This window comes from Etheostoma cragini, chromosome 16 (genome assembly GCF_013103735.1).
Source record: "Etheostoma cragini isolate CJK2018 chromosome 16, CSU_Ecrag_1.0, whole genome shotgun sequence".
In the NCBI taxonomy this organism is placed as follows: Eukaryota; Metazoa; Chordata; class Actinopteri; order Perciformes; family Percidae; genus Etheostoma; species Etheostoma cragini.
The window spans coordinates 19,104,157-19,130,540 of NC_048422.1; the positions used below are offsets into that span (position 1 = coordinate 19,104,157).

Below are 26,384 nucleotides of genomic sequence, written 5' to 3' on the forward strand. Positions count from 1 at the left end.
GTGGTTTAAAGAAATGCCAATGAACCAGAGCGTTTTTCTCCCATCCCAAATTACAGCGTTGTAGAGGAAGGTCTGGGAATACGAGACTAGTGTTTTTTGACTGATCTACTTTGCAATGACACACAGCTTCTTTCACTCCGACAGCAGAGTGGACTGTAGTGGCTTCAGAGTCCTTCGGCTGGTCCTCCTCTCCTCCATCATTAGCGCTGGTTTCCTCTTCCCCGTGGGTGTGTGGCAGAGCATGCCATCGATGGTCTGCTGGGTCACCTGATCAGCTCGCTCAAGATGAGTGATTACCTGCTCCACTTTCATCATGTATGGTCCGCCCTCACTCTGTAAGCGCAGTAAATCCACCTGAAACAGGTCATAAGTAAAGTCTAAATCAATTTACTTTATGTAGCCCGATATCACAATTTCCCTCAAAGTCAAGGAATCTGTACAGCATACAACACCCTCTGTCCTTATCAACTCTTGCTTTGGATACGAAAAACTCCTCAAACAAACCCCCTCTTAATAGGGGAAAGAATCCTGTCTTGTGTAATAGGACTTACCACCTCCTGAGAAAATTCAAGCTTCTTCACAAAAGAAGGGCTTTTAAGCAAAATGGCTGCAGACAGTATGGAAATGGCATCCGTCACCGCTCCTGACCTTGCCAGTATTATAACCTAAATCACAATAAAAAAAAAAGATATATTAATCATTGAACAACAGCAAGGAAAAAAATACCACAGTTATATGATGCATCATTACCTTTAAATTTTGGCATAATTTGCTGTCAGTGCTCATTATTTTTGAGTACAATGACTGTGCCTTTACGATATCATTCTGGAACAAAAAACAAACAGATTATTGATTATGTAATATTATTCACATCTTTCTGCATGACAAAAATATATATAAGAAGAAGATACAACTTACTCGTCTAAGTGCAAATGCTACAGCAAAACAGTAAGCATGTCTGGGGATCAAGTTCCCTTTGGTCTGCCCCTCTTCTATTAGAGCAGTGCAGATCCTGTAAGACTCCGCCGTGTCCTGACCAACATAAAACAGAAACTTAACTCAAACCGAAGAGTTTGGACATCTTAAAACAAACATAACTCTTGGGACTGTCCTTTTAAAATAGACTTAATAAAACTGTACAGATCATTTACCAGTTTATAGCAAATACCAGATGCCAGTATTAATGTGTCTTTGTTGAATGGTACACCTTGGTTCCTCATAGTTCTTAGTACCTCCAGGGCATCTGCAATAGCCAAAGTATACACATGTGATAATAATTTCAGGAAAAAAAAACTAGGAGGTTAATCTGTCACTTACTTTCATGAGATCCTTTTGTGAATAACATGTCTAAGGCGATGTTAAAGGAGGTTGCGTCGTTGAAAAATTCTCTCATACTCTGTTCAGACAAGTGAGAGGATATGTTACCAGTCCATGTTGGCTCTTAGAAAGTATTAATCCTGTCTTAGTTTTGCCCCTTATGACATTGTTGCAATAGTAAAGGTTTTGGTTAATTCAACATTTACCTTATCTGTAATTGTAGCAGCAGCCAAGTCCTCCAGACCCTGCTCATAGCACAGTCTCATGAAGAGAGGACCAAACTTAAACTCTCCATACACCAAGTTCCGGTTCTCTGCATGGTACCTTGTGAGTGCAAATTAAAGGAGCAATATACATAATTCAGAAACGTGATACATGATGATAGTTAAAGCCATTGAAGACATTTGTTTTTCTCCGTTGAATGGGTAAAATCAAATTTTCTTCCTTCTAATGTTTGTAAAAGGCAATTTAGAGAAAAGGAGGGGATTAGACAACTTTTTGTTCTGAAATCATTTACTTGCATACTTTACACTTTGCAAAATTGCCAATTAAGGATGTACTATACCTATAAATGGCATCTCTTGCTATCATCATGTCATCTGCAGACTGGCACAAGTGAAGGAGAAGCTTCAGCTCATCTCTCAGTATCAGCTCATTCCTTTGAAGCTTGTGACTGAACAGCTCTATATAATTTCCTGTAAACATTTGGTTAAAATATGAGCTCTTACGGTACAGTGTGTATTGTAACACATGACATAAAAATGCAGCCTTAAAGCCAATAGCGGAAACTACTTCACCTTTTGTTCCAGTGACAAGGTGAGCCACAGCCAGCTTCCTTTGCTGGAAGTCTTGTAGTTTGATAACATCTTCTGACAAGAGATGCCTCTTAGCTGCAGACAAAACCAGTTTCCAATAACTAGTGGTGAAAAAGGTATTCAGAACTTCAAGTAAAAGTAGCAATACTACAATGTTGAATTAAAGTATATTAAGTATTACCACTACTAAAATATAGGTACCAGAAGTAAAAGGACTCATTCTGCAGAATGGCCCATTTTCGAATAATCATGTTCTTGGATTATAATGTAATAAGTGACACATAATTGTGTCCATCATTTTAATGTTGCAGCCGGTAAAGGTGGAGCTAATTTCAGTTACTTCATATGTTGCTGATAAGCAATCTTAATTTATGCTAATAACAAAATATAATATATAAAAATGTATTAGTTGATTTAAAAAAAACAACATTTACCTCCAAAATTTATTGTAGTAAAAGTATAGCATAAAATGGAAACTACTACTACTTCAAAATTGTACTTGAGTAAATGTACTTGTACTTAAAACATGGCGTGGAATTGGCTGATGAAAAATAAAGTTGGTAAAATTTCCTGACAGTTATCTCCTTTGGGGGAAAAAAACACCAAAAATGAATTTCATCAATGGTTAATCACTTAAGAAGCCATCATAGCCTAGCTGGATAGCATGTACATATAATACCATATGACTCAACGTTTAAACAAAAACTAAAAAAAGGCCAGCATGCAAGCTGCTACAAACCCTGCAAGCAAAACACAGTGACATCAAGTTTTGGTGGATTTTTCAGAAAAGCTAAAGCCATTTAAAGTCACTCTACAGTCTCTTTGTAAACGTGAGTTATTTGCAAGCTGCTTTTGTAGCTTATCTGCCTGTGTAACCAGCCAGTCAACAACGGTCACCTGTTTATCTGACACTTATTAACGAGTTTTATTTGTCCTACCTCCTACACAGCCGTCTATCCAGCCTGGCTGTAAAACACCACAAAACAGTCCTTTAGAGGGATCATGTACTAACGACCGACAACATTTACCAATCCTCGCCAGCGCCATGGTGCCCACTGACTGTACCATGGAAAGGAAAACAAAGGGGGTGCAGTTGGAGATATTAAAGTGTTTGAAAACGACGATTGCTACCCAACTAGTGAAAAATAATTTAAAACGTACTGGCACGTGATGACTAAGAGTACTTTAACTGGACGAAAACACTGTGTGTAGGTATTTGTTTTGATTTTGTAATACAAAGCACGCAATTTGGTTTCATCCAATATGGCGGCGCCCTGTGATCCGGCGCAATAATCTCTTGATACATCCATGGTACGAATACACGATATTGTCATTTATGTATACTCTGTTACATAGAGCTCTGTTCCATTTCATGTCAAAACGGCGCCGTTGAAGCATTTTATTCACAAAAAGGTTTTGCTATTTTAACCTACAGGTGGCGCTGTTGCCCTGCATTTTAAAGGCCCCTCTCTTGTCTCAGACAAACGCTTTGCTGCTGCCAGGATCTATCTCCACAGCCAAGTTGGACGTTTGGGACACAACGCAGTGGACATAGAAACTCAAGCAAATATGCTCTTGTGGCCTTATAGGCTATTATTTACAGTATTTAAATACAATAGGCTATTTTTAAAGGAAAAGGTACTTTGACAATAAATTATTGTCATAAATTACATGTTTGTGACAATAAAGTACATGTTATTTCCACATACAGTAGCGAAATTCATTCTCTGCATTTAACCCATCCCTCACGGGAGCAGTGGGCATCCATTTACAGCGCCCGGGGACCAACTCCAGATCCGAGCCAGTACATGTTTTTTGTTGGTGGGAGCACTGGAGCATGGGGAGAACACACTATCTTCATAAGTCTATGTATGCATAGATGTCTCTGTATATTTGTAGGCCTACATGTTTGCTGTCTGATTTAGTTTTTATGCCGTTTCAACTGCTTTTGCATGGTGCTATACAAATAAATTTGAATTTGAACTTTAGTGGTAGCCTATTGGTTGTCACTGTTATTTAGAAACACTTTTAGATATACCCTCAGAATGCAAATCAAGCCACAACAGGGAAATACACCCAATATTAACAATACCAATATTAATTCTAAATCAATTAAGGTGCCATTTATTTTTAAATGAAAATAGTTGTATACTAGGTTCTCCAGTCAGTGCCCTTGATCAAGGCACGGGCTCAGATCTGGAGTTGGTCCCCGGGCGCTGTAAATGGCTGCCCACTACTCCCTTGAGGAATGTGTTAAACGCAGAGAATGAATGTTGCTTCATGTATGTGCATGTGACAATAAAGTACCTTTACTTTACATTTTTTGTAAAATATGTAAGAGCTTTCCCCTGTGTAATACAACTATCACACCAGATCCTCTGGATGCTTTAGAGTCCCCAGAGTCTGAACTTGGCAATAGGCCTACTGCATTTTGCACTTAATTAACGGAATAATTAACAAGACAAAGTTTATAGGAGACATTCAAACTCCACATCCAAAACACGTTTTAAGAAGAGTGTAACTGTTTTAAATAGTCACACTCTTTTTTATTATGTATTGCAAGAGACTCAAAAGAAAACCTTTAAACTAAATTAACTTATAGACTTATACAATTTTGTGTAAAAAGGCATCCTTGTTTTAATAGCCAAACAGTTTAGAATTTCTTGCACAGTAATTATTTTTGGTATTATTTTTTGTTAGCATAAGTAAAGTACAACTATCATCACATTTATAGAGATTTTTGTTTCCCTTCACTCCCACACTAGTATAGGAGTCCTCAGTGGACACCAAACCTTGCCACTAGTTAGTGTATCCACTGACCTACACAGCATTACATAACTGGGACAGCAAGGAGTTCTGCTGCATTTTCTATGTGATGTTGCGGTCACACATTTGAAATGTAACTAGGTTCCTCCTAACCCCTTGTAACTATGCTGAATAATATAAAAGTTTATATGAATACAATTTTCTTTCGGGATGAATAAAGTATCTATCTATCATCATATATAATATAATAGTATAACTATACTTTTACACTGATAGAAGTCTTATTCAGTTGTTTATTATGTAAAAATGTATGCATGAGAAACTTTTTATAATATAATCAAATGTTTTTTTTTTTTTTTACAATACAGGTTTTAATAATTTAATCACTGCAAGCAGTGAAAAGACTTCTGTGGAAACATAATTACCAAACCTGCAACCCTTTAAAGACGTACTCATGGAGTAGATTCATAACAATGCTCAAGGTGCTTCTTAAAGTAACTCCAAAGATAGCCTATCTTACACAGAGAAAATAGGGCTGGGAAAGGGAGTTCCCCACTGTTGCCTTGGCAACAAGATCTCAGCCCATCCTGGCAAGATTGCTTGCTCAGCCAATCAGACACAGGGCCTTGGATAATTTATTAAATCCTGCAAGGTGTGTGTGTGTGTCTCAGTGGGTTTCTCTCCCTGTGCATATGTACGTGTTCGCCTGTATTTAAAAGCAGGTTTTCCAACATAAAGCTCATCTAAAGGATTAAGTGTGGAGGCAGTCTTGTAGCCCATGGTGAGTTGCTCAAATAATGTACCAATCAACAGGGAAATATAGAGTTGTTTGTAGGGAAGGTCTATTTTAACACTTAGACTTTGATTTCCCAAACAGCCAGGTTCGGCCGACAGCTAGTAGCTCTTACATGCTCTTTGATTTATCCCTGCATGCACTTCCCTTTGGTTTTGGAAATTGCCTGGGGTGTCCCATCACCATTAATAAATGTCCCCACTGAAACACTTTTGGAACTGAAGAAAAAAGAAAAACGGCTGGTACCGATAACTGTGTCAGACTATGTGCCATTGTTGTAAAGCCACTGCCCTTGAAAGACAATTAAATAGGTTAGCTTCCATCTATAGCAAGATCTATGACATACATTTATATGCCTGCCTATTTACTCAGTGTCTGATTTTGTACTAAATCATAAACGCCTGTGGAAGAGTGTTGGGGTTGGATAAATAGTAGGCATGTTCTCTCATTTGCATAACTTGTGTATAATAATGTAATACTATCTGGAAGGAAATATAAAAGCGTTCCACTAACTAGTGTGCAGGATATTTACTGAAACAGCTCTGAGCAACTGGATCAGACATCAGACATGTTGACACCCCCACTGTACAGCAAATGGATGCTGAATTGTTGAGACCTGTCTCTGCTTTCCCTGTGTCCCTGGGGTGTCTGATTTAACAGATTCTTTAGTTCACGGCATACTGGAAGGGCTAAATACACACGTTTTCTAATGACATGTTTTATGTTCTACATGCAGTATCTTTATATAATTTTAGTTTCATATATATATTTTTTTATTTTCCTTTGCATTAGAAGCAGAAGTGGAGTACAAGCTAGTGCTGTTTGCAGCCACTTTACGTGTTCTCCATTTGCAGGTGTTGATCATGAATGTATGAACATAATTTTATGACAATCCGTCCAGAAGCAATATTCAGGCTGGACCAAAGTAGTAGACCGACCGACTAACATTGCCATACCTAGTGTTACGGCTAAAACATTCAAACAATTTCCATACATCCATGATAAACGACACACCACAAGGTTTAAACCACAAAGTCAGGCAAATTCCTTGACCCACAGTCAAGAACAATGTCAAAACACTCACACACAGCTTTTATCTTGGCGTTGTTAAGTTTAGTCTTTGTCCCCACCTTATCTCTCTGAGGGACCTAGAACGTCTCATCAATCCTGTCTTGCTCTCGGGGACACTCTTCACCAAGGACGCCAAAAGAAACAACAATTAACTTTGCTGCCAATATTGTGTTCTATAGTATCATAACAGTGGAGATGGTTTTTGGGAATGTTGTCAGTCAGAGGGACCACCACTTTGGTCCAGAAGGAAATATCTCAAAAAGTGGATGAATTGCTATGAAAATTGTTACAGGCATTAATGTCTCCCTCAGGATGAACTGTAAGAACTTGGAGACGTAACATTATATTAACATCAGCAGGTCAAAATGAATATGTGTCAAATGCAATGGGTTATGACCAAATACCTGTAAAACCAAAAACAAATCAGCCTCAGCACACTTGTGGTTAGTGTTATTCAGCAAATATCACCATGCTAACATGCCAAACTAAGATGGGGAACATTATGTACATTTTACATGCAAAACATCAGAATGTTAGCATTGTTATTGTCAGCATGTTCCCATGCTGATGTTAGCATTTAGCTCAACACAACACCGTACAGACTCACACAGACGCTAGCGTGATCATGGCTGACTCCAGTCTTGTTTATACAAATTTTAAAGGTGTAACTTGTTTGGGCATTTGCTCTTTGGGCAGCAAAACTATTTTATATAATCAATACTCACTTCTAAGTGAGATATTTGGATTTGTGATATCTTTAAAATTACACACTGTCTTTAACATACAAATATATCAAGCTTAGCGTAAGCTTAGCCAGGAAGATGATGTACTTACTTATGTCCACCTCACTCTCCCTCTCCTCCTGCTTCAAATTATCAGCTGATTAGCGGGCGTTTACTCTTTTAGTTAAACCAATCAGGTTTGACCACAATCTCTATCTGCCAATTGCATTCTTGCTGTCAACATTTAAATGTTTTCCACTCTGTTGCTGTCAGCCCTCATTTCAATGTGAATCGTTGCAACCCTCCTCCTCCCCGTTCACCTCCAGGTCATTAATTCTATCTCCCAGGTTTGAGCTCACTAGACCACGCTCTTCTATTCTCATTTCATCCAGATCTTAGCATCCTCTGCATTCATCAGAGACTCCACCAAGGGGGTATCTTACATACTCAGCCCCATTTAAATATGACGACGTCACAATGGGAATTTGATTATGTCACGCTTGGGTCTAATCACCAAAGACTATCATTTACCGTTATCGAGCACACTTCAATAAAGGTGTGCTCAATCAGGAGAGGTCTCTCCTGATTGAAATAGTTTTTTTTTTAAATAAATGACAGATGCACAAATCTTTTTTTTCACAACAGCTTTTATTGTGGTGGTTTTTGAATGTTTGTCATTTAGTAGTGGTTCCTCCTACATCAGATTCACCATGTGGGTAGAGGAAATATTGCACACAAACATCAGAAAGCACTAAGGAATACTTTCACTTGAAACTAATTGCTATAAGTTACATATGAGTTTGGGGAAAGGGGCACAAAGGATGCAAGGTCACAAGACAAATATACCACACAGCTGCAGACAAACATTACTAAAGTTCTCCCAAGAGAAAGATAAGGAGAAAAAGGCAGAGATAAATAGACAGAGAGAGAAAGAGAGGAAGTGTAGAGAAAAAAGACAGAGAAAAGAGAAATGTCAGTTCAAGAGAAATGTCAGTTCAGAGTTGTTGTTATTCATGGTGTTGGTTTGAGGTTCCCCTGCAGAAAAACCCGGTCTATAGTGGTATGATTAACACCTCACATCAGAAAAATCTGGTGAGCTTGGTGATTCGCTTGAATAGCCCAGTATCAAGCCTGTAATCTCCAGTTGTGAATTGTTAAATGTTCGTCTAGAAGGTGGCCTGTTAAAGTTGATCAATGGCCTCTGTACTGTTAGTCTGGTTTGTGTCATGTATGTGTTTAAAGTGACTAGTTTTTCTTTTACATATGTTCATTTATAACACACAAGCCACTCACTCTCATCTCTGTGTGCCACTGCTCTCAAGACTACGCCTCTACTGGACTCTGATACCTTTTCATCCCAGCTAGAGAGGAGAAGCTCTTTTGCCATAAGAAGTTTTCAGCCTTAAATCTGAAAATCTACTGTAAATTGAGTTGTATATTGATGCCAGTGCATGTTGTGCGCCATTTGATTAAATGTAAACTTGCACAAATCATAAAATGCTCCTTACATTTATTTAGTTAGCCTAGCCCTGTTGTTAATTCAAGTCTGAGAAAAATCCCCATTAAGAAAAGAGAAAATATCATTTCATTCATATCTTCCAACCACTTCGTCGACCACAAAGCTATTTATAATTATAGTACAATGCTTTAGAAAAAAAGACATTTTAAGGTTTATGAAAATATCCTGCCTCACCAGCTTTACAACGGTAAAAGACTAGCTCCCCCATAACTCAATGACTACATCAAAAACGGGCATAAGAAATAATATTTGATTTTCTCTTATTTAAATAAATAAAGTAAATAAAACAGACGATCTGAAATCAAAGCCAATCCTCTGAAAACCATTGTGGAAAATGATAAGATTTTACAAGTTGCAAAAGTAGCAAGGGAGAGCATTCTGAACCAACTTCCTGTTGCACCGTGTAAAAGGCTATCTGGACAATCGAGCTCAATAAATTAAAAGTAACATAATTAACTCATGTTTATACATCAGCAGCAACATATCCCAGATTTAAAACGTTCATTTTTAATCAAATAAAACCCAGCCGACTTAAAAACACAGTTTCACAATGGTAGGGGCGCTTTGTCTCACCCTTGATGAATATGAAGTCAAACATCATATTAATGGTGATCTGTGTAAAACATCCTATTAAGTTAATTTATATCTACCATAATTCAAGTATGTAATTGGGATTGACCTCTGGTGTGTAGTTACGCGCCCAATCTTCTTCTAGTTGCACCAGTTCGTATACATTCATTTTGACTCCCCTAAGGCAATAACAGAAAACATGTTGTTTTATCCTTTGGTGTGGATAACAGCAATTATTCAAGAAAATAACATATGTCAGGATGATTTGTTACTTGACAGCAGTTAAATTGATTAAAAGCTCTCATATACTTTGATCTGGTGATGCAGCAGAAACTTAATACATCAACAACAACATTATTATTTGATCTGTATGAGAGTTATCTTAATTGGACGATGATAATGTGGCTAGTTTTTGGTTTCTAATTCCTTACCAGCACAATCAATTTATACCAACATATCAGATAACACCATGTCAATGTCTTACTTTATATAGAAAACATTCGACCTTGCATGGAGCCCCTCAAAGCTAATTTGTATTAGTGTTATGTCCTTATTGTAGATTATTTTTCAGGGTTTATTACACAAGAAGTAGCATGTTAGCATATGTGTATAAGAGTTTGCTTAGGTTTAATGCAACATGGGTTTGTTTTATTTCTCAACTAATGATCCCTCTCATTATCAGTCACTAGGCCTTGTGATCGCTCGCTGAACAGGCCTACATCTCTATCTTACAAGCCGGAAAGGACTCATCTTGCATGACAACAGTGCTGCTGCTGGCCAGGACCATGATGTTGAGCTCCTGCTGCTTGTCGTGGGTCTCCTGGTACCACTCCCTCATCACATCAGTGTCGTGGGTTGGAATCAGAGTGACCTGATACCAGAGAGGAGGGAGGTTTCTAAGTTCAAGCATCCAGAGATTTCAAGCATCATGCTTACAACCCAAAGTATTTCTTTGTCTTTCTGTCTCTTCTTCCCTTTTGATGTTTACATGCAGAGTTCACTAGTATTACCAGCATGGTTTTCACAGAGAAATGAAAATGTAAAAATCTTATTTATGAAAGCCTTTTAAATTTTTGGCATGAAAATTATTTAAGGCTGGTTTATTCCAATTTATTTGTTTTCATTTACCCCTGTTATATACTACTTTCCAATCTAAATGCAAATGTGATGAACAGAGGACCATAGAGTCAGCCAAAGTTCATTTATAAATCATTACAAAAATGTGGTCATAACTAATAAATCTATTGAATATTATATATATATATTCAATCCGTTCCGGGTGACCTGAATTTGGGGTGGTGGCATTTACAAAGTGGACTTAAAAATATCTCAAATAGAAGCTCAAAATTAAACAATGTAGTTATTATACATAGGTTTTTGTTTGGTTTACAATGTGTCTATTTTGTTATTATTTTGTTGTACGGTCTTGTATATTGTGGTTATTGTGTCATCTTTTCTTTTTTTATGTCTGAGTGGGTGGCGAGGATAAGTATATTTTGTATGCTGTTATTCAAATTGTCAATCACAAGAGAATAAAACAAAATAAAACATGGAACTCATATATTTTTTTACACTTTTCCATAATCAGATTAATACTTACTTGCATATTGTTTCCCCACTGGGCCTTTCCTTCTAGCACTGCATCAAGGACAGCCCTACTGGGCTCCTGAGCTGTCTGATCATTGCCACTGACCACATAGTAAGAGGAGCGCACCCGCTTAAAGAACTCTGCATCCACATTCTTGGCATTGCAATGATTAGGGATGTAAACCAAATCCATGTACATTGGAGGGCAGTTGGGCAGAGATGCCCCACCTGATACCTTTCCACTGCCAGTACCTGAAAGAGGCAAGACACATATGCTGATTATAATTGATGATGATATGATTAGTTATTTCTCAACAAAAGTGAGAAAAAGTGAGGCAAATTTTTTTAAAGTGATCTAAATGATGACAATGAGTAAATAGTACTCACCTGAAGTGGCACTTTTTACAACTTTGGATGCGGAGGTATTGGTTGCATTTTTGGCATCTTTCCCTTCTCCAACACTCTTCTTAGGAGAGGAATTCTTTGTGTCCTTCACTTTTGACAGAGCACTCTTCCTGGTTGGCGAGGAAGACTTTTTCAAGAGCTTTTTCTTTTTGGGCTTTTCTTCTCCATCTGTATTTGCATTGTGGAGGTTTTCTTCAGCCTTGAGGGTCTCTGGGTCCACCATGCATACATCATGGTGGCCGGAAGATGGAGCGGAGTCCCTGAGTGCCACCGGAGGAGGGTCAACATGCCTGTAGGTCAGCGTTCTGTCAGTAGGCAGAGTCTCAGAGTCGTCTTCAGAGTCAATGTTAGCATCTGCTGTAATGGAAGGGCACTCCTCTGTCCCTGGTGGAACATCTGAATCTGTCTGGGAGGGGGCAGATTCACTGATGGATGTGGGTGGGGTCTCCTCACACTGCTTGGCAGAAAGTTTACCTCCTGGAGGTGGGGGACCTCCTCCTGACTTGGCCAAAGGTTTCTCCTCATCCATGGCATTCGCTTCATTGATGAAGTATTCTAGAGGTTTAGGGTTGATAAAAGATGGGGACAGTTCTGTCTTGGGGTGACGATACTCACATGAATTGACTAGGCAGAGGTCAACATCTGTCTTAGATGGAGAAGAGGGGCTCTTCTTTGTGGAGTCTGGGTCCCTGGAGCCACAGGCAAAATTGTACTGATGCGGATTGGAGGAGAGAGGTAGATATGATGGAAAGGGAACTTTGGGACTCACAGGGGATTTTGCCTCAAGTGTAGAATCCTCACATTTAAAGGGATTAGTCTCCTTTACCGGGGAAACGGTTTCTTCTTTTGAAAAGGTAAAAGGCGATGATGGGGAAGCAGCTTTGGGAGGTGAGGGTGACTTGTCACATTTCTGCTGTGTGTCTAATTTATTAAGAAAGCCCTCCACAGATGGTGAAATTGGGCTGTTACTGTCTTTAGCTGGGAGACCTCCTAGCACTGGGGATGGCTCATTGGAATGGGGAGAGTGGGTAAGAGAGGATGCCTTTGGGGTGACAGGAGACTTATCTGTCTGCTCAGCCACGGCATGCAGCATCTCTGTCATCTGGCATGGGGTTGTCACAGAGGGAGTGGACAAAGATGCATCTGATGGGGTTGCAGCAGCGGCAAGGACTGAATCGCTCTCATCAAAAAACAAAGGCTTCTGCACTGTGGAACTATGGCCTTCAGATGGTCTTTCATGTGTTTCATCTGAGGGGCTGTAGTCAACCTCAGTCGGGCCATTCTTTGTAGCATGTGAGTTGCCTCCCACAGATGGATGCTCTGGAGATTGCTTACTAAAGTCCAGAGCTAAGGAGTGGTCAGGAGACTCCTGGCCAAACTCTATTGACATGGTGGAGTGCTCTGGTGATTTTGTGTCCTGTGCTCTGCTTTTTGTCTTTGGTGAGATATCTGGGGAGATAGACATGGGTCTCGGGCAATCGTCCTTGGATGGAGAACCTTCAGCCTCCTGAAAGGTGGTTGGGGTCTGAACCACGGAGACAGACAGAGAGTCATCTACTTCTGTTGAGTGAGGAGAGCCTATCTCAGCATGAAGAGAAGGAGAGTCAGTCGTGGGTTCTGGCAAGGAGCTGGTGGCCAGTGAGGCAGTGGATGCTGAAGCTAAATGTGAAAATGTATCTTCTGCTACCACCTCTTCCAGAGGGGTTTCTGACTTGTCTGATGTGGTACCCTCTGAAATGGACATTTTACTCTCGTCTTTGAAAGCTGTGAAAGGATTAGTGTCTTCGGGTTTGATCATTGGTGCTGAGGACAAGACTGAATCTCCAAATTTCTTATGATCAATATCAAAGAGTGACTTTTCTGTCTTTGTTGGGGAATCAGATTCAGTTGGATGTGGGCTTTTTGGAGAGGACATCACTCTCTCTGCAGTGGAAGAACTTTCTGGTTCTGGCTCGATAAGCTCTGGGCTACCTTTATTGGAGAAATCCTCTTTATCGCTTGTAACCTCCACAATTACAGGACCCTGTGCTTCGTCTTCTGACACAGGTGGTAGAGCCCCAGCTCTTTCATCTACTGGTGACTGATAGTAAGGTGTGTGACCAGAGGACTGAGGCGAGTTAGCTCCTTCCAATGTCTTGTCATCTGGGCTAATGGAGGGATCAGCCGTTGCTCTGGCGCATCCTGCCAGTGTGCTGGACAGCTCTATTGGAGCAGCAAACAGTGATGGATAATCCAACTTGTCCTTGTGGTCCACTGAAGGAGAACGTACAAGAGGCGATGTTGTTGAAGTTGAACTGAGTCTAGCAGAGTTTGTGTTGTACTTATCACATGAATCTTGAGCTGTTGCTAACTCTTCAGCTTTTCCCTCAGACAGAAACCCCTTAACAAATTTATCCTCTTCTAGTGATGAAGGGGGAGATATTGTGGAAGCGGAATGGTTGTAGTCCTGACCTTCTGTGGCATCACTCTGAGAGTGATCTGACCCTGGCATGTCCTGAAGTGGAGACAGCTTCTTCCTTTCAAACTCTCCAGATGTTGATGTCCCAAACCTGCCAACATCCTGTGAAGGAGATTCATCATTGGTGTTTTCGTCGCTCATTATGTCTCTAGGAGTCAACATCTCATCCATGGGAGTAGGCACACTGGAAATCTCAATGGTGGACTGAGTGTGACCAGAGGTGGCAGTGTAATCTTCAGGGGGTTCATCCTGGTTCTCATCATCCGAGGCTGTTGAGCTCTCAAAGCCAACTGGAAACATTTCGTCATGGATAGATGCAGCCGGAGAAACAGGTGAGGACACTTTGGGTGAGGCTGATAAAAACAGGTTATGTTTCTCTATTTCTCTCTCACTCGCATGCTGATCTTCTACATTTTTATTTGTCACGTCCTCATTGTCTTCGACACTGTCTCCTGGTTCGACTGATTCATTTTGTTCTTGGTGTTCATCTTCACTGGGAGTAAGCTTATCTTTATCTGGTTCCACTCTCTGTGGTTCATAAACTTCTTCGGTCTCTCCCTTCTCTTCATAATCCCCTCCCTCTGATGTCTCCTCCATCACAGTGCCTTCATCTTCAAACTTCTCACTTACACTACCATTGACTTTTCCCTTAAGAATTTGATCTTCTGGAGTCTCTCCATTGTCCCCTTCGGTCTCCATTGTGGTTATACCCTCATCCACAGACTCTAATGCCTCAGGTGACTCTTTGGTTTGTATTATTTCTTCATGGTGGATCATCACAGCCTCTTCTTCCTTAATTTGTGGCACAGTCGCATCATCCTCCACCAACTCTTCAGCTCTAAGCTCCTCAAAGTCCTTAGTGAGGTCCTCTGGTGTGGACATCAGAGATCTTACTACTTCTGGATCCTCTGCAACAGCAACTGCACCTGCTGCAAGTTTGTCACTATCCACCTTTGTCTCTTTCTTTGTCATCTGTACCTTACCTTTCTCTTTTAACTTTGATGGGATTCCTGCATCTTTCTTTGAAGCATTGTCTTTTTTCAGAGGTTTTGGTTTTGGTGCTGGACTCTTTTCTTCACCCATGGAGGATGTCTTTTTTATGTCTTTAAAGGGCACCTTGACATCTTTCTTTTGCTCTTTCTTTTCTTCTTTCTTCTTCATAGGTGAGTCTCTTTTAATATCCTTTTTTATAACTTTCTTTACCTCCTCTTTCTTTGCTTTTTCATCCTTTTTAACGTCATGTTTGGGTGTCTCATCTTTCTTTGCAACTTCTTTCTTAACCTCTTTTTTCTTTTCCGCAGACACCTTGGTCTCCTTTTTAACAATCTTTTCAAATTTGGGTTTTAGTTCAGACTTCTTTTTTTCTGGAGTCTCATTTTGGGCTGTTTGCTCCGCCTTTGCTTTCTCAGGTGCTTTGGCCTTTTCCTTTTTCAGCGGGGGCTTTTCTTTTTTCTCAGTCTTTGGTGTTTTTTCATGAGATGATTCTGCATCTGTCTTTGCTTTTTCTGGTGCTTCCTCTTTTGAATCCTTTCTGATGCTTTTGCTTGGTGATGGCTTTGGGGTAGACCTCAGGCTCTCTTTGCTGTCTGTTCTGTGTTTGATCTTAGCTTGCTTCAGTGTTGGTGTTGACGGCATATTAGAAGACATTGCTTTTTGAGTGACAACCGGCTGCTTCAGGAAGTCCAAGTGCTTTAGCTTTTCTAAACCTTCAAAGATGTGATGCTGGGTGGCATTTCCAGGAAAGAGAACACGTACAACCTTATCTAAGGGATTTGCAGGGTGCCACACAATGAGTGAAGAGATAGAAGTCAAATAGGAGACGGGGAACTCAGATTCTTTTCCATTTGGCAGCAAAATGGAAGCGGTGTCTTTTTCACTACCTGTCCACTGCTTCATGAAGTGCTGCATCTCCTTGGTGTTCCTTGATGGATTAAGGACATACATTTCAAGCTTCCCAACGCCCATTTTCTGAAAAAGTATGAGTGGTTCTATCGTGTTTCCAACAGGCCTCTGCAAGGGCTCTAACCTCAAATTTAGCTTGGTGAGGAACTGCTGAGTGAACGCTGCCTCCTCAACATTCCTACGCACTCTGTAATTAGGTTCAGGGTTCTCCAGGTTTTCAGGAAGATTCAAAAACACAACACCAATATCTGGAGAAATCATGTTCTTCACCCAGTCGCTGTTAGCTGTCGAGCCCTGTGACTGCTCTTCCTCAATCTCTGCAACCTTCCTCTGCAGCATGCTATTGATGCCTGGCAGGTTGTCGTCACCAATGTGGGTCAAGAGGATGGAGTCCACCCGGTCTAGATGTCTCACCAGCTTCCAAAAGCACGACTTCCTGTCCGAGCCACCGTTAATGAGCATGTTGAAGCCATTGACAGCAAAGAGAGCAGAGTCACCGCTACCAGCAGGGAAAATGTAACAGCATGGTTTGGAAAGTTTGAGGAATCCACCTGAGGTTGGTGGTTCTAACATGTCAAAAGGAGATGGAATCTCTACTGATTCAGATAAATACTCTGTGAACTCCGAGAGGCCTTCCATTTCAGGGAGTATGAGAGTGGAGTTTAGTTTCATGTTAATGAAGTCCTGCAGGTTGTGTTTGTCCAAGTTGGAGTTTTTCCACTCGCCTTGTTCAGGGCAGGACAGTGTTAGGTTGGCTTTGTTTGCCGGGTGTATGGTGCTGAGCAATTCACCAATCTGTGCATGAGAAAAATTATGTGACATTCATTTTTAATATGTCAGAGTCCGTAATGAAATGAATAGTGCATTGTTTTAGTATGTGTTTATCTAAACACCTGTACTGTGTGAATGTTTTTAGACTATTGCAATGCTAACATGGGAGCTTTTTTGAATGGGTTTTACTGTCAAAAATATTAAATGTTCTCATTCTATAAAAAGACAATGGAAGCCTTCCACTAATGTAAAACATGAAAATCACCAACATTGTAAAACAATTTTCATTTTTTTCATGGCAACAACATGGTTGTATGAACATCACAAAATATCCCATTACAGGTCAAATTTGGGTGCTTATAAAACAAAAATCATCAAGTTGGCTCACCTCTTGATCAGTGAATATGTCTATGAAGTTGAAGAAAGAGAAAGATCCAGACTGAAGAATTAGTTCCCCGCTGTTTTCAGAGCATTGCCCCGAGAGAACCAGAAGCTTGTGTCTGGCGGTGTCTGAGATCATCAAACGAACCTGGAGAGTAAATGATGGACAATGATTTAAAGTAACATACATGGAGAAAAAATTATTTATTGAAACTATACAATGATAATACTAGCCTACTGGCTACAGAGACAGATAATACAAAGCCTTGCTACTGCAGCAATCAGCTTAATTATTTAGTGTATTTAAAATATCAAACCGTCCCTCATATCCGTTAGCTGTTGGCTGACTTGTTCCCTCTGCTAAGTTTGCTTTCACCCCTCTATCTCTTGCCACTCCCACTCTTTCTGTTGGCCATTTTCATTTTACTTCAGCAACATCAGCTGTTCTGGGCGGCTGGGCAGGTCAATCCTGCTGTGCTCGGAGATATTACTAATGCACAGTTTGACTGCAGACATGGCTGGGGGGAGGGGGCAATGCTGAAGGAGCAGTGACACAACAGACAATCTTGTGTCAGCTGTGCTTCTGACCCTCCCATGTCTTTCTTCTCATTAAAATGCAAAAAGCTTTGCTGCAATAAAGAAAAGAAAAGGCTGCACTTGTTATCCTAGCACTAAATGAGGCATTAGTCCTGTCCCTTGAGCTCCTAATTGCTCATATCTATTTTATTCCAACCAAGCAACACAAACACATGATTGTCAACCAAGCATGGTTGACAATCATGGCTGAATAATAATCCTTTTCAAGTTGTAATTGCTTTGTAAATGTATATTTATTTAGTGCATTTGTGAATCATCACTCTTTGATAGAAGGAGGGACAATAAAATACAAAGTTACAGAATAAAGAAATGTTTACAATAATATAACAGATTGTCAACAACATCTATAGCTAAGTTTACCTCAGTACTGACTGCATCATCTGAAGGGTTGATAAGTACCACCGTCTCCAGGATGTTACTTTTATGGTGAAGAATTCTCTGCCCTGTAAAACAAAAATAGAAAATAGAAACACAAAAGTATTTAATTTACTATCCGATTAGAAGAAAACCAGAAGATATTCACGCTGAAAAGAAAGGATCTTTTTGGATGTTTTGCCTAGAAAGAGTATTGGCAAATTGGCAAATAGTTGCCAATTCATTTGATGATTGACAAATCAATTAATCAACCAAGTGTTTCACGTCTACTTAACTTCTGACAAACAATACAGACACACAACATTGTGTGACAAGATTATTTACACACAATTTCAAAAGCCAATTTAAAAGCAAAACAATTTCATAATTGTTTGTTCTATAATGGGGACTATATAGGCGTATAGTTTGCCATAAGTAAGATTTCCCCCTCATAACACAGAGCTGTTACATATTAAATGAGACAGGCTCATAATCAATCATCCTAGGTTTCAGATGATTGATTATGATAATGACTTTGTTCCCACTGTGAGTGTGTCTCTGGGGTTATCCTCTGGTTCAGTTGACGAGGGTATACAGCTACTGTAGCATCATTATTTACCCCAACACATCAGACTTCACTCATGCAATCTGTCTTTGTTTCTTCTCCTTGTTATCTAATTTCCTCTTGTATCCATGTATCAATTAAATCCCTTTGAGCCAACTGTGTGGATTTAGATCAATTTCCCTTGGTAAAAAACAAAGGACATGCTACCACTAACATTCTGTGAAAAAGGACAAACAACAATGTGTTTCCCGTTCAGACGGCAGTTAAATACAGAAGAATTCATCTCCAGAGACGTGATTCTGCAGCAGCTACATATCTGGCTGCTGGGCCTATTACTCCATATATATTTCATATTGCAGATTCTCATTATGGAGCACATATCCATTAACCCTGCCACCGCCTCCTCCCAGAAGGCTGTCACTCCGTACGGAGGAACTCTTTCATTCAATGCTGGTAATAGTGAAGTGGCTTTCTATACAGTGCATGACTATTAGTCTCTATAAAATTCTGGAGAGTTCAGTAATGGTAGAAATAATTACTCTTTCCCCACTTGTCAGTCCATGGAGATTGTTGTCTGAAGGGAATATTATTCCTAGTGTGACTTTGAGCTTTCGTATGAACTCAGTAGCATGGCAGAGGCTTACGAAAATGTCAAAGACAAACCTTATTTTTCAGCTTTTTTGTGTGTGTGTGTGTGGGAGGGGGGGGAATGCAAATTTTTGGAGCAAGTCTTCCAAACCATATGACGATATATGTCATTTATTCTAATACAACCCATCTGAAAGTTTCATAAATTAGCACCCCTTGCGTTGGCTGGACATACGACCCACAAGAGTGTTTCTGTCCTCATATCTAAACATAATGGTCCCAGTGTGAAACACGTCTTTCAGGCTAATACAACCATCATCACAATCCCAGTTGACTCTGGGAGAAACCAGCTTCACTAAGATTTGTTCAAAAGAGACGGCAGTCTTAAACTGATGACCCAAACTCCTCCATAAGAACAAGTGACTGAGGAAAGAGTTTTCAGGGGTCTCTGAAAAGAAATAGAAATAAATCATAGAAGTCTATCGTTCATCCTGTCATTCTATACACAAGCAGCTGCTAATGTGATAGAAAAGCATTTACCATTTCATGGGATGAAACAGAAAATACAGTTGTATGTGTTAAGGACTAGTAAAGCACAAGGCAGTCACCATGACCACCACCATCAAGCTGCCAAATTGCCATGAGTCTAAGCCAACTCGTCCAAAAATGACAGATTGTCCACGGGGGCTTGCTTGACCCTGACAATTATCGTGATCAATATAAAAATCCTGCATCTCTGTCTCAGTGGTAGGTGAGTTAATGTTACATGCATCACTGAGCTTATGGCTGAATAGAAAAACTGGTGTAGCCTGGCTGCCACAGACTAAACCAGACAGGGGAACATCAATGGGGATGGCACCACACCAAAAATAGATCAGTGGAACAACTTAAATTTTGTGTCTGCTTCTTTTGGATAAAAATAAATAAATAGGACCTCACATATAAGGATTAAATTGTATGTCCTCAGGTGGATGCTGCATGTGTGTGTCAGAACAGTTTTCCTTCCTGTCATGTCATTTTCCAACAGAATGATTGATTGGTGCATTGAGCAGCAAAGTTGGGGGCCCCTGAGCACAGTTTTCAATGTCATTTGTTACCGTGCCCCCACACAATCGGGTTAAAACGGGAACTGGTATACGTAATAAGTCTGGTCATGCAGCTAATGGCACTACCACTGCTGTTCAGACGGCTGAATCCCAGAACAGTCAATCACCCGCTTCGTAGAATAATGCCTCGAAAAAACATTCAGTTTTATGCTTCTTAACAGCTTCTCTTTAGGAATTAGCTTGTCAAAAACCTAATAGGAGAAAGACAATATTTTTTACATTTATATGCCTTCCCACCACCAATTTCTGTCCCAATTCCGCCAGATATCAATTACAACTATAACGCAGCTTGAAAGGTGTATGACTGATCAATGAATTAATCAATTTGCTGAATTACCACTACATAACTAACCAGTCAGGATCAACGGTAGATGTCAAGAGAACGCATGATGTTTGTGAAAAAAATCCGAATGATCTTTATCTGGGACAAATTCATTTGTAAAGGTTAACACAATTCTTAATTACTATTGATCATGAGCTGTAATGTTGTCTTCAACAATCTTACAAGGAGAGTCTTGAGTGGATTTGTGGTTTAGAGAGAGGCTTTTCAGGATTCAGTGCTGTCTGCAGTTGAGCCATAGTGCTGGGAAATCTATACGTAACAAGAAGTATCATATATCCATCAGGGAGACACCGAGGCTCTCTTGTCTTGCCCCGTTTTCCATCCCTTCCCCTCTTCCTCACTGGGGGGTCCCGGCTTCCTGTGCACTAACGCAGTGTGATGGATAGCATATCATCTGTCAAATAGACAGACAATTACATTCGTCATACTATGCCTTATACTATTTGCTGGTTTGTATTTTTCTGTAAGCACAGAGCCCTAAACAATGAAATCACTAAAGGTAAACATAACATACTACTCAACAGATTTTTCTTTTCTACAACTAATATGAGCTGGTACCTCCTATAAAGATAGCAGTTCAGCATCCTAATCAACCGTTTTTATCCGGAAAAATTCCACTTTTTGTTTTATTGGGCTCGACATTTTAAGCAATGCACTTTCTCGCTTTCTTTTTAATTTTAAAATTAGAGTTTGATCAGAAGATTGTTACCATACTCATTTATCTTTTCAGTAAAAATCCACTCAGACCACAGACAGCAGCCCGTAAACTTAGCTTAGCATTAAGACTGGAAACAGGGAGAAACAGCTACGCCCGGCTCTGTACAAAGGTAACAAAATCTTTGTGAGTTATTATTTTTGTGCAGATTAAACAACCACAATGTAACGTGTTGATCAGTGAGTTTTAGAGATGTTGGCCCATTTTCTTAGCCTTCAGACAGCGCAAGACTAGTTGTTTCCCTAGCCTGGCTCTGTCTTATAGTAAGCTAGCAAGGCAGCTGCTGGCTGCACGTTCATATTTAGCAACTAGTTCTCAGAGAAGAAAGCAAATAAGCATATACCAAAATGATGTTGTATTGTAATGGTACTAAATACTGCTTTGAGCTGTGTGTCACACATAGTGATTCAAGGACAATTCACAAGTTTAGATTTAATGTACACTTCTATAAATGCATCAAATCTTAACTCTAAGCAGGTATGCTGAACTTAATAAATATAACAACATAAAAGCCCTGTGGAGGTTTGGAGGAAGCCCTTCACAAAGCGGTTTATGTGTTAGAAGTTCAAAGGACAAAGAAATCCTCCCCTTGAGAAAAAGAATTGGCAAAAAGCCTGAGGCGTAGAATATACAGTAAGAGAACAATACTATTCCAGTTTTACTGCTTATACAGCGTTATCTCTCACAGTCTCGGCTTCATTAGTTCACAGATCAGAACTGCATTTCTGTTTCTGTTGCATCTATCTTTACCCTCTTCTTTCCTCCTAACCTACTCTATCTTTTCTCATCCCCCTCCCTCCATTGCTCCCATGTTTGCTTTTCTCTCATCCTCTTTCTCTTCACAGCCATTCTCCTCACCCTCTCTATTCCCCTCCCTTCTTTTTTTTCATGGACAGACACTAACCACTGGGAATTCTACACTGCTAATTACTCCCGAATCCACTACACATCTTGTACTGGGTTGCAAGGCAACAGCACACGGCGGAAGAAGGAGAGAAGAATGGAGGATGGGATAATGGTGAAAGCATGTTTGGATGAAAGGGAGTGGGTGTTTGGAGTCTCTTTGAATTATATCTGTAAAATCTCCATGTTTCCCATCTATCTCTTTTCCCTATTGTATTTTACCTGTGTAAGTCCAATTCTGAGATCTGATATTACTGCATTAAAATAAATCAGCTGATTTAGTCTTCAGCACCAGTAGCAGTTGTTGGCTGGATCAATCTATTGGGAAGTATGAAGCCCTGCTGGCCAGTGCCAATACGGAGCAATGCCAAGCAGAGGCTTTAACTGCTGCTGACTGTCAAGGCCATACTGCCCACTGGCAGGCAGTCTTACCACACTGGATCTCTTCCATCTCTATAGAGCCTCTCCCTCACCTTGCAACTAATATAGTTATATAAGTACCATGCAACAAAATGCTGAGAGTGCGTATCCAGTCACAGGTAATAAAACCCCTCTGCTTAGTGTACTGCATGGAAGGTATAGCTGACTGCGATGTGATAGTGTACACACGCTGCTGAAAAGTGCAGCAGGAATGTCATTTACTCAAATATACCGCACTACAGTTTTGAGGTAATTGTACATAACTTTAATATTTCCATTTTCTACTCTTAATGTTGTACTTTTTACTCCACTTCTTTTTTATGACAGCAGTATATACTTACTTATCTTGCAGATTCCTTTAAACACATAATAAATGCAGATTTTAAAATGATATTCATTGTTCAGTGAAAAACAATCTATCTCCTATGAGGTCATATCATATCTAGAATTTAAGTTTTTGTTTATTATTTTAATATTGTTGTAGTATTACTTATATTTAATTAACTGATCGGCATACTGGGAAAGTGTGTCTCAGTTTTTTTATGCAGTTGAATAAGAAACTTATTGCTGTTATTGCAGCTGTTAGAAACTTTAATTAATGCATAATCAGACTGCTACTGTGAAGTTAGCAGATAACGTGTAATTTATTCCCAGTTTACCTCTGACGTCCGCAGAGAAACGAGCTGAGTGTCTGGAGACAAACAGCTTGAGTTCCTGGTCCAGGTTACAGTCAATAAGGTTGGTGTCCCATGAGCGAATCCCTGCAAGATAAACAAACACACACACACACACAAAAATCAACAACTAAATAAATAAAAAAATCAAGGAGCAAGAAAATATGCCAGCGAATAAAAAAGATAAGTTAGCTCCGCTGTCTGAAAATGAATCAACTCATGCAGACAACACAACGGAACTTGGCAACAGGTCTAACAAATGTGCAAAGTCTCACCCTCACCCCCGCACATACATGTACACACACACATTTATTTCACTAATCCTTTTGCTTACAGTTCATCGGAAAATCTTGGAGTGTAAATACATAGACGTGTTAGAGGTTTGGCACAAGAAAATCAATATATAATAGGAAATATCTATAGTCCTGTGGGCCAGACGCGCTGGTAGCCTCCACTCAGCTGAGTCATGATGGTTTCATCCTCCTTTCATAATCCTGAATCCTGCACAGTAAAGGCCTAATGAAGGCATCTGGGAAGCTACGGGATGACGACTGGGAGACAAAGGGACCTTAAAGTGTTAATCTGTGAGGCAACGAGTCGGTGGACATAAAAGTTTATTGCACTCACAATATTACTTGTTTAAAGGGTATTACAACAGAAGACCTAAACTGAAAACAAAGGGTGTGGCAATAATATGACAACATTCATCGATTAACATGAGCAACAGTGATGAAGATGATAAAATGTAGTTTTCTTTGTACAATGAGGAAGAATAATGTCACATGTTAATACAAAATAGATTAGACAAATACAAAAAATACAATTAAAGGGTAGAACTATAACATCTACAACTCCACAAAAACTGAACAAGCTCCATCTGCTGAGGAATATTGTGTTATACAACCAGAAGCTCCAGAACAGCCACTAAAGACCTTCCGTTTTAATTTTTTTTCTCCAACGTCGATAGTAAACTTCTGGTCTCGATATATATAGCTATATTCATATAGATATGTCAATAGTAAACTTCTGGTCTTGATATATCTATATTCATATAGATGTGTCAATAGTAAACATCTATATTCATATAGATATGTCAATAGTAAACTTCTGGTCTCGATATATCTATATTCATATAGATATGTCTATACCAGGGCCAACATGATAATGTATTGAATTGACATAATAATAATAAAGTAAACTGCGACTCCGACAGGTTAATGGGTGATCCTAAGGTGAAACCTGAAAGCAAACCCTTGTGATGCTTTCCTCTTTCTTCTTTCCTCCTGCTTCACTTGGTTTTACACCCACACATTGACAGCGCCATATTGTTCTTCTTTTTCCTCCTCTCTCACAAAAACAGTACACTCAGGCCACGGAGGCAGACAACTACAGCAGCTGTGGCATTTCTAAAACGCCCTGCTCATTTTGGAAATCGTTCCTTGTGGCTTGCCGTAGGGACCGCAGTGCGGCCCGGGCCACGCCCACCAGCCGGTGAAGTGTAAAAGAGCTGGATGCGGGATGATGATGAGGATGGAGGAGAGATGTTCCCACGGGAGGAAAGGGAGTTTTAATATATTACTGTTCTGTTATCATGAAAGCAGGCATGTCTGTCTCAAAACACAAAGCCTATTTATTCAGCTTGGTCAGCGAAGCTTTCTTCCGCAGCGACACAAGCAGAGACAAAGCTGCTGTTATAAACTGGAAACTGATGCATATGGGACCCTCCGCTCTCCTGAAACAAAAGCCTGACGCGCCTTAACATAAAGTCCTGGCGAGGTTCTGCGGGAGAAAGAAAGAAAAAAAACACACAGCTGCACTGGAGCCACAGAAATGCGATACGCTGCATTACTGACGCATAGTCCAGATTTAATGCTGAATCATTGCTGGCAGCTTTTAGGACCTGACCCACGTGAGTGGTTGACAACAATTGGGCCTACTGACATTAATATGATAACCTGACTGAACCAAACTGCTCCTCATCACAGTGGACGAGAGACAAGGAAGGTAACTTACCTGTAGGTTAAAAGATATGGGGACAGTAGGATTTGGCTTCAGCTACACGGTGGATGTTACTGGGAGGGGCTGTTCCAAAATCCCCTATCATAAACAACATTACCTCTAGTGCAAATCCTTACCCAAATAAACAAGGTTCAAATGTTATTAATGACCCATTAAATGCGTAATTCGTTCAGGCGTAATGTGCCTTTCGCGCGTAAATGATTGTTGCAAACAGGTGCATCAGCACTTCTAAGCTATATCTCTGTTCAAGTTCTCATGAAGCTGTTGAGTTCACCTCATATAGTACACCACATCACAACCATCTCACCTTTCTCTATGTCCGCAATGGCACACTTGAGGTGATCCTCCGTTATGATCTCCCCGATAACCACCAGCAGGTAAAATTTGTTGTCGTTGAAGTGCTGCGAGGGGCCGCTGGAGGATGTTGGAGACGTCCCGGTTTTGCTCTGGCCGCCTAACGTCTCCATTTCTGCAGATTCTACCAGGGTGGCCATCCGCTCCTCTGTCTCTCTCTTTCTCTAGCAACCGTTACACGCGCGCAAGATCCCAAGAGCAGCCTCCTCCCTTTATCCGCCGAGTGGTCTCCAGACATACACAGTGGAGCCTTGATAGGTGTGGCCCTAGCTTTTTATACCAGCAGACATTGTGTCATGTTCAGTAACCGGGGAGAGAAGAGGGCGCCGGTGTTTTTTTTTTTTTTTCGCACACTCACTCCACAGCTGATGTCATCCGCAACGAATCAAAGGCTTCCGGAAGTCACTGAGATTTGATACTTTGTGCATATTCATCAGTGCTGGACTCCTTACCTGTTACGCCTACAAGTTTTATGTGGTGTGGAGTACCTTAACTCAGAGTATGTTTTTAATGTTTATTTGAAACCATTTAAAATTGTCTGTGGACATATTTTGCAGAGGTGCTCCTGTAAGTATGATCCCAGAGATTTAGTCTCTGTGTGCAGTTGAATGCTCTGCTGGCATGGTCATAGCTCAGAAAGAGATTTTGTTCATCAGAAGGGCTGTGAGA

The 26,384-nt window shown here is 40.2% G+C and overlaps 2 protein-coding genes across 3 annotated transcripts; both read right to left on the bottom strand.

The window, feature by feature from the left end:
- Positions 1-88: 88 nt before the first annotated feature.
- On the bottom strand, positions 89-3,295 carry ptcd2 (pentatricopeptide repeat domain 2). Of its 2 annotated transcripts, none has more exons than XM_034897252.1 (10): positions 3,071-3,295; positions 2,115-2,207; positions 1,883-2,012; positions 1,524-1,641; positions 1,318-1,396; positions 1,152-1,243; positions 919-1,032; positions 751-825; positions 552-665; positions 89-354 (listed from the first exon to the last, which is right to left on the bottom strand). In XM_034897252.1, exons 1-10 carry the CDS (start codon positions 3,198-3,200, stop codon positions 133-135), a joined length of 1,167 nt encoding a protein of 388 aa, XP_034753143.1. In that variant the 5' UTR covers positions 3,201-3,295; the 3' UTR covers positions 89-132. The 2 variants fall into 2 exon arrangements, with proteins under 2 accessions (XP_034753143.1, XP_034753144.1); XM_034897253.1 differs by having other exon boundaries at positions 3,074-3,214.
- A 4,816-nt stretch (positions 3,296-8,111) lies between these two features.
- map1b (microtubule-associated protein 1B) lies at positions 8,112-26,065 on the bottom strand. The gene is made up of 7 exons (XM_034897198.1): positions 25,669-26,065; positions 23,328-23,429; positions 18,035-18,117; positions 17,085-17,225; positions 11,548-16,720; positions 11,174-11,412; positions 8,112-10,444 (listed from the first exon to the last, which is right to left on the bottom strand). The coding sequence occupies exons 1-7, from the start codon at positions 25,853-25,855 to the stop codon at positions 10,289-10,291; spliced, it is 6,081 nt and encodes a 2,026-aa protein (XP_034753089.1). The 5' UTR covers positions 25,856-26,065; the 3' UTR covers positions 8,112-10,288.
- Positions 26,066-26,384: the final 319 nt, after the last annotated feature.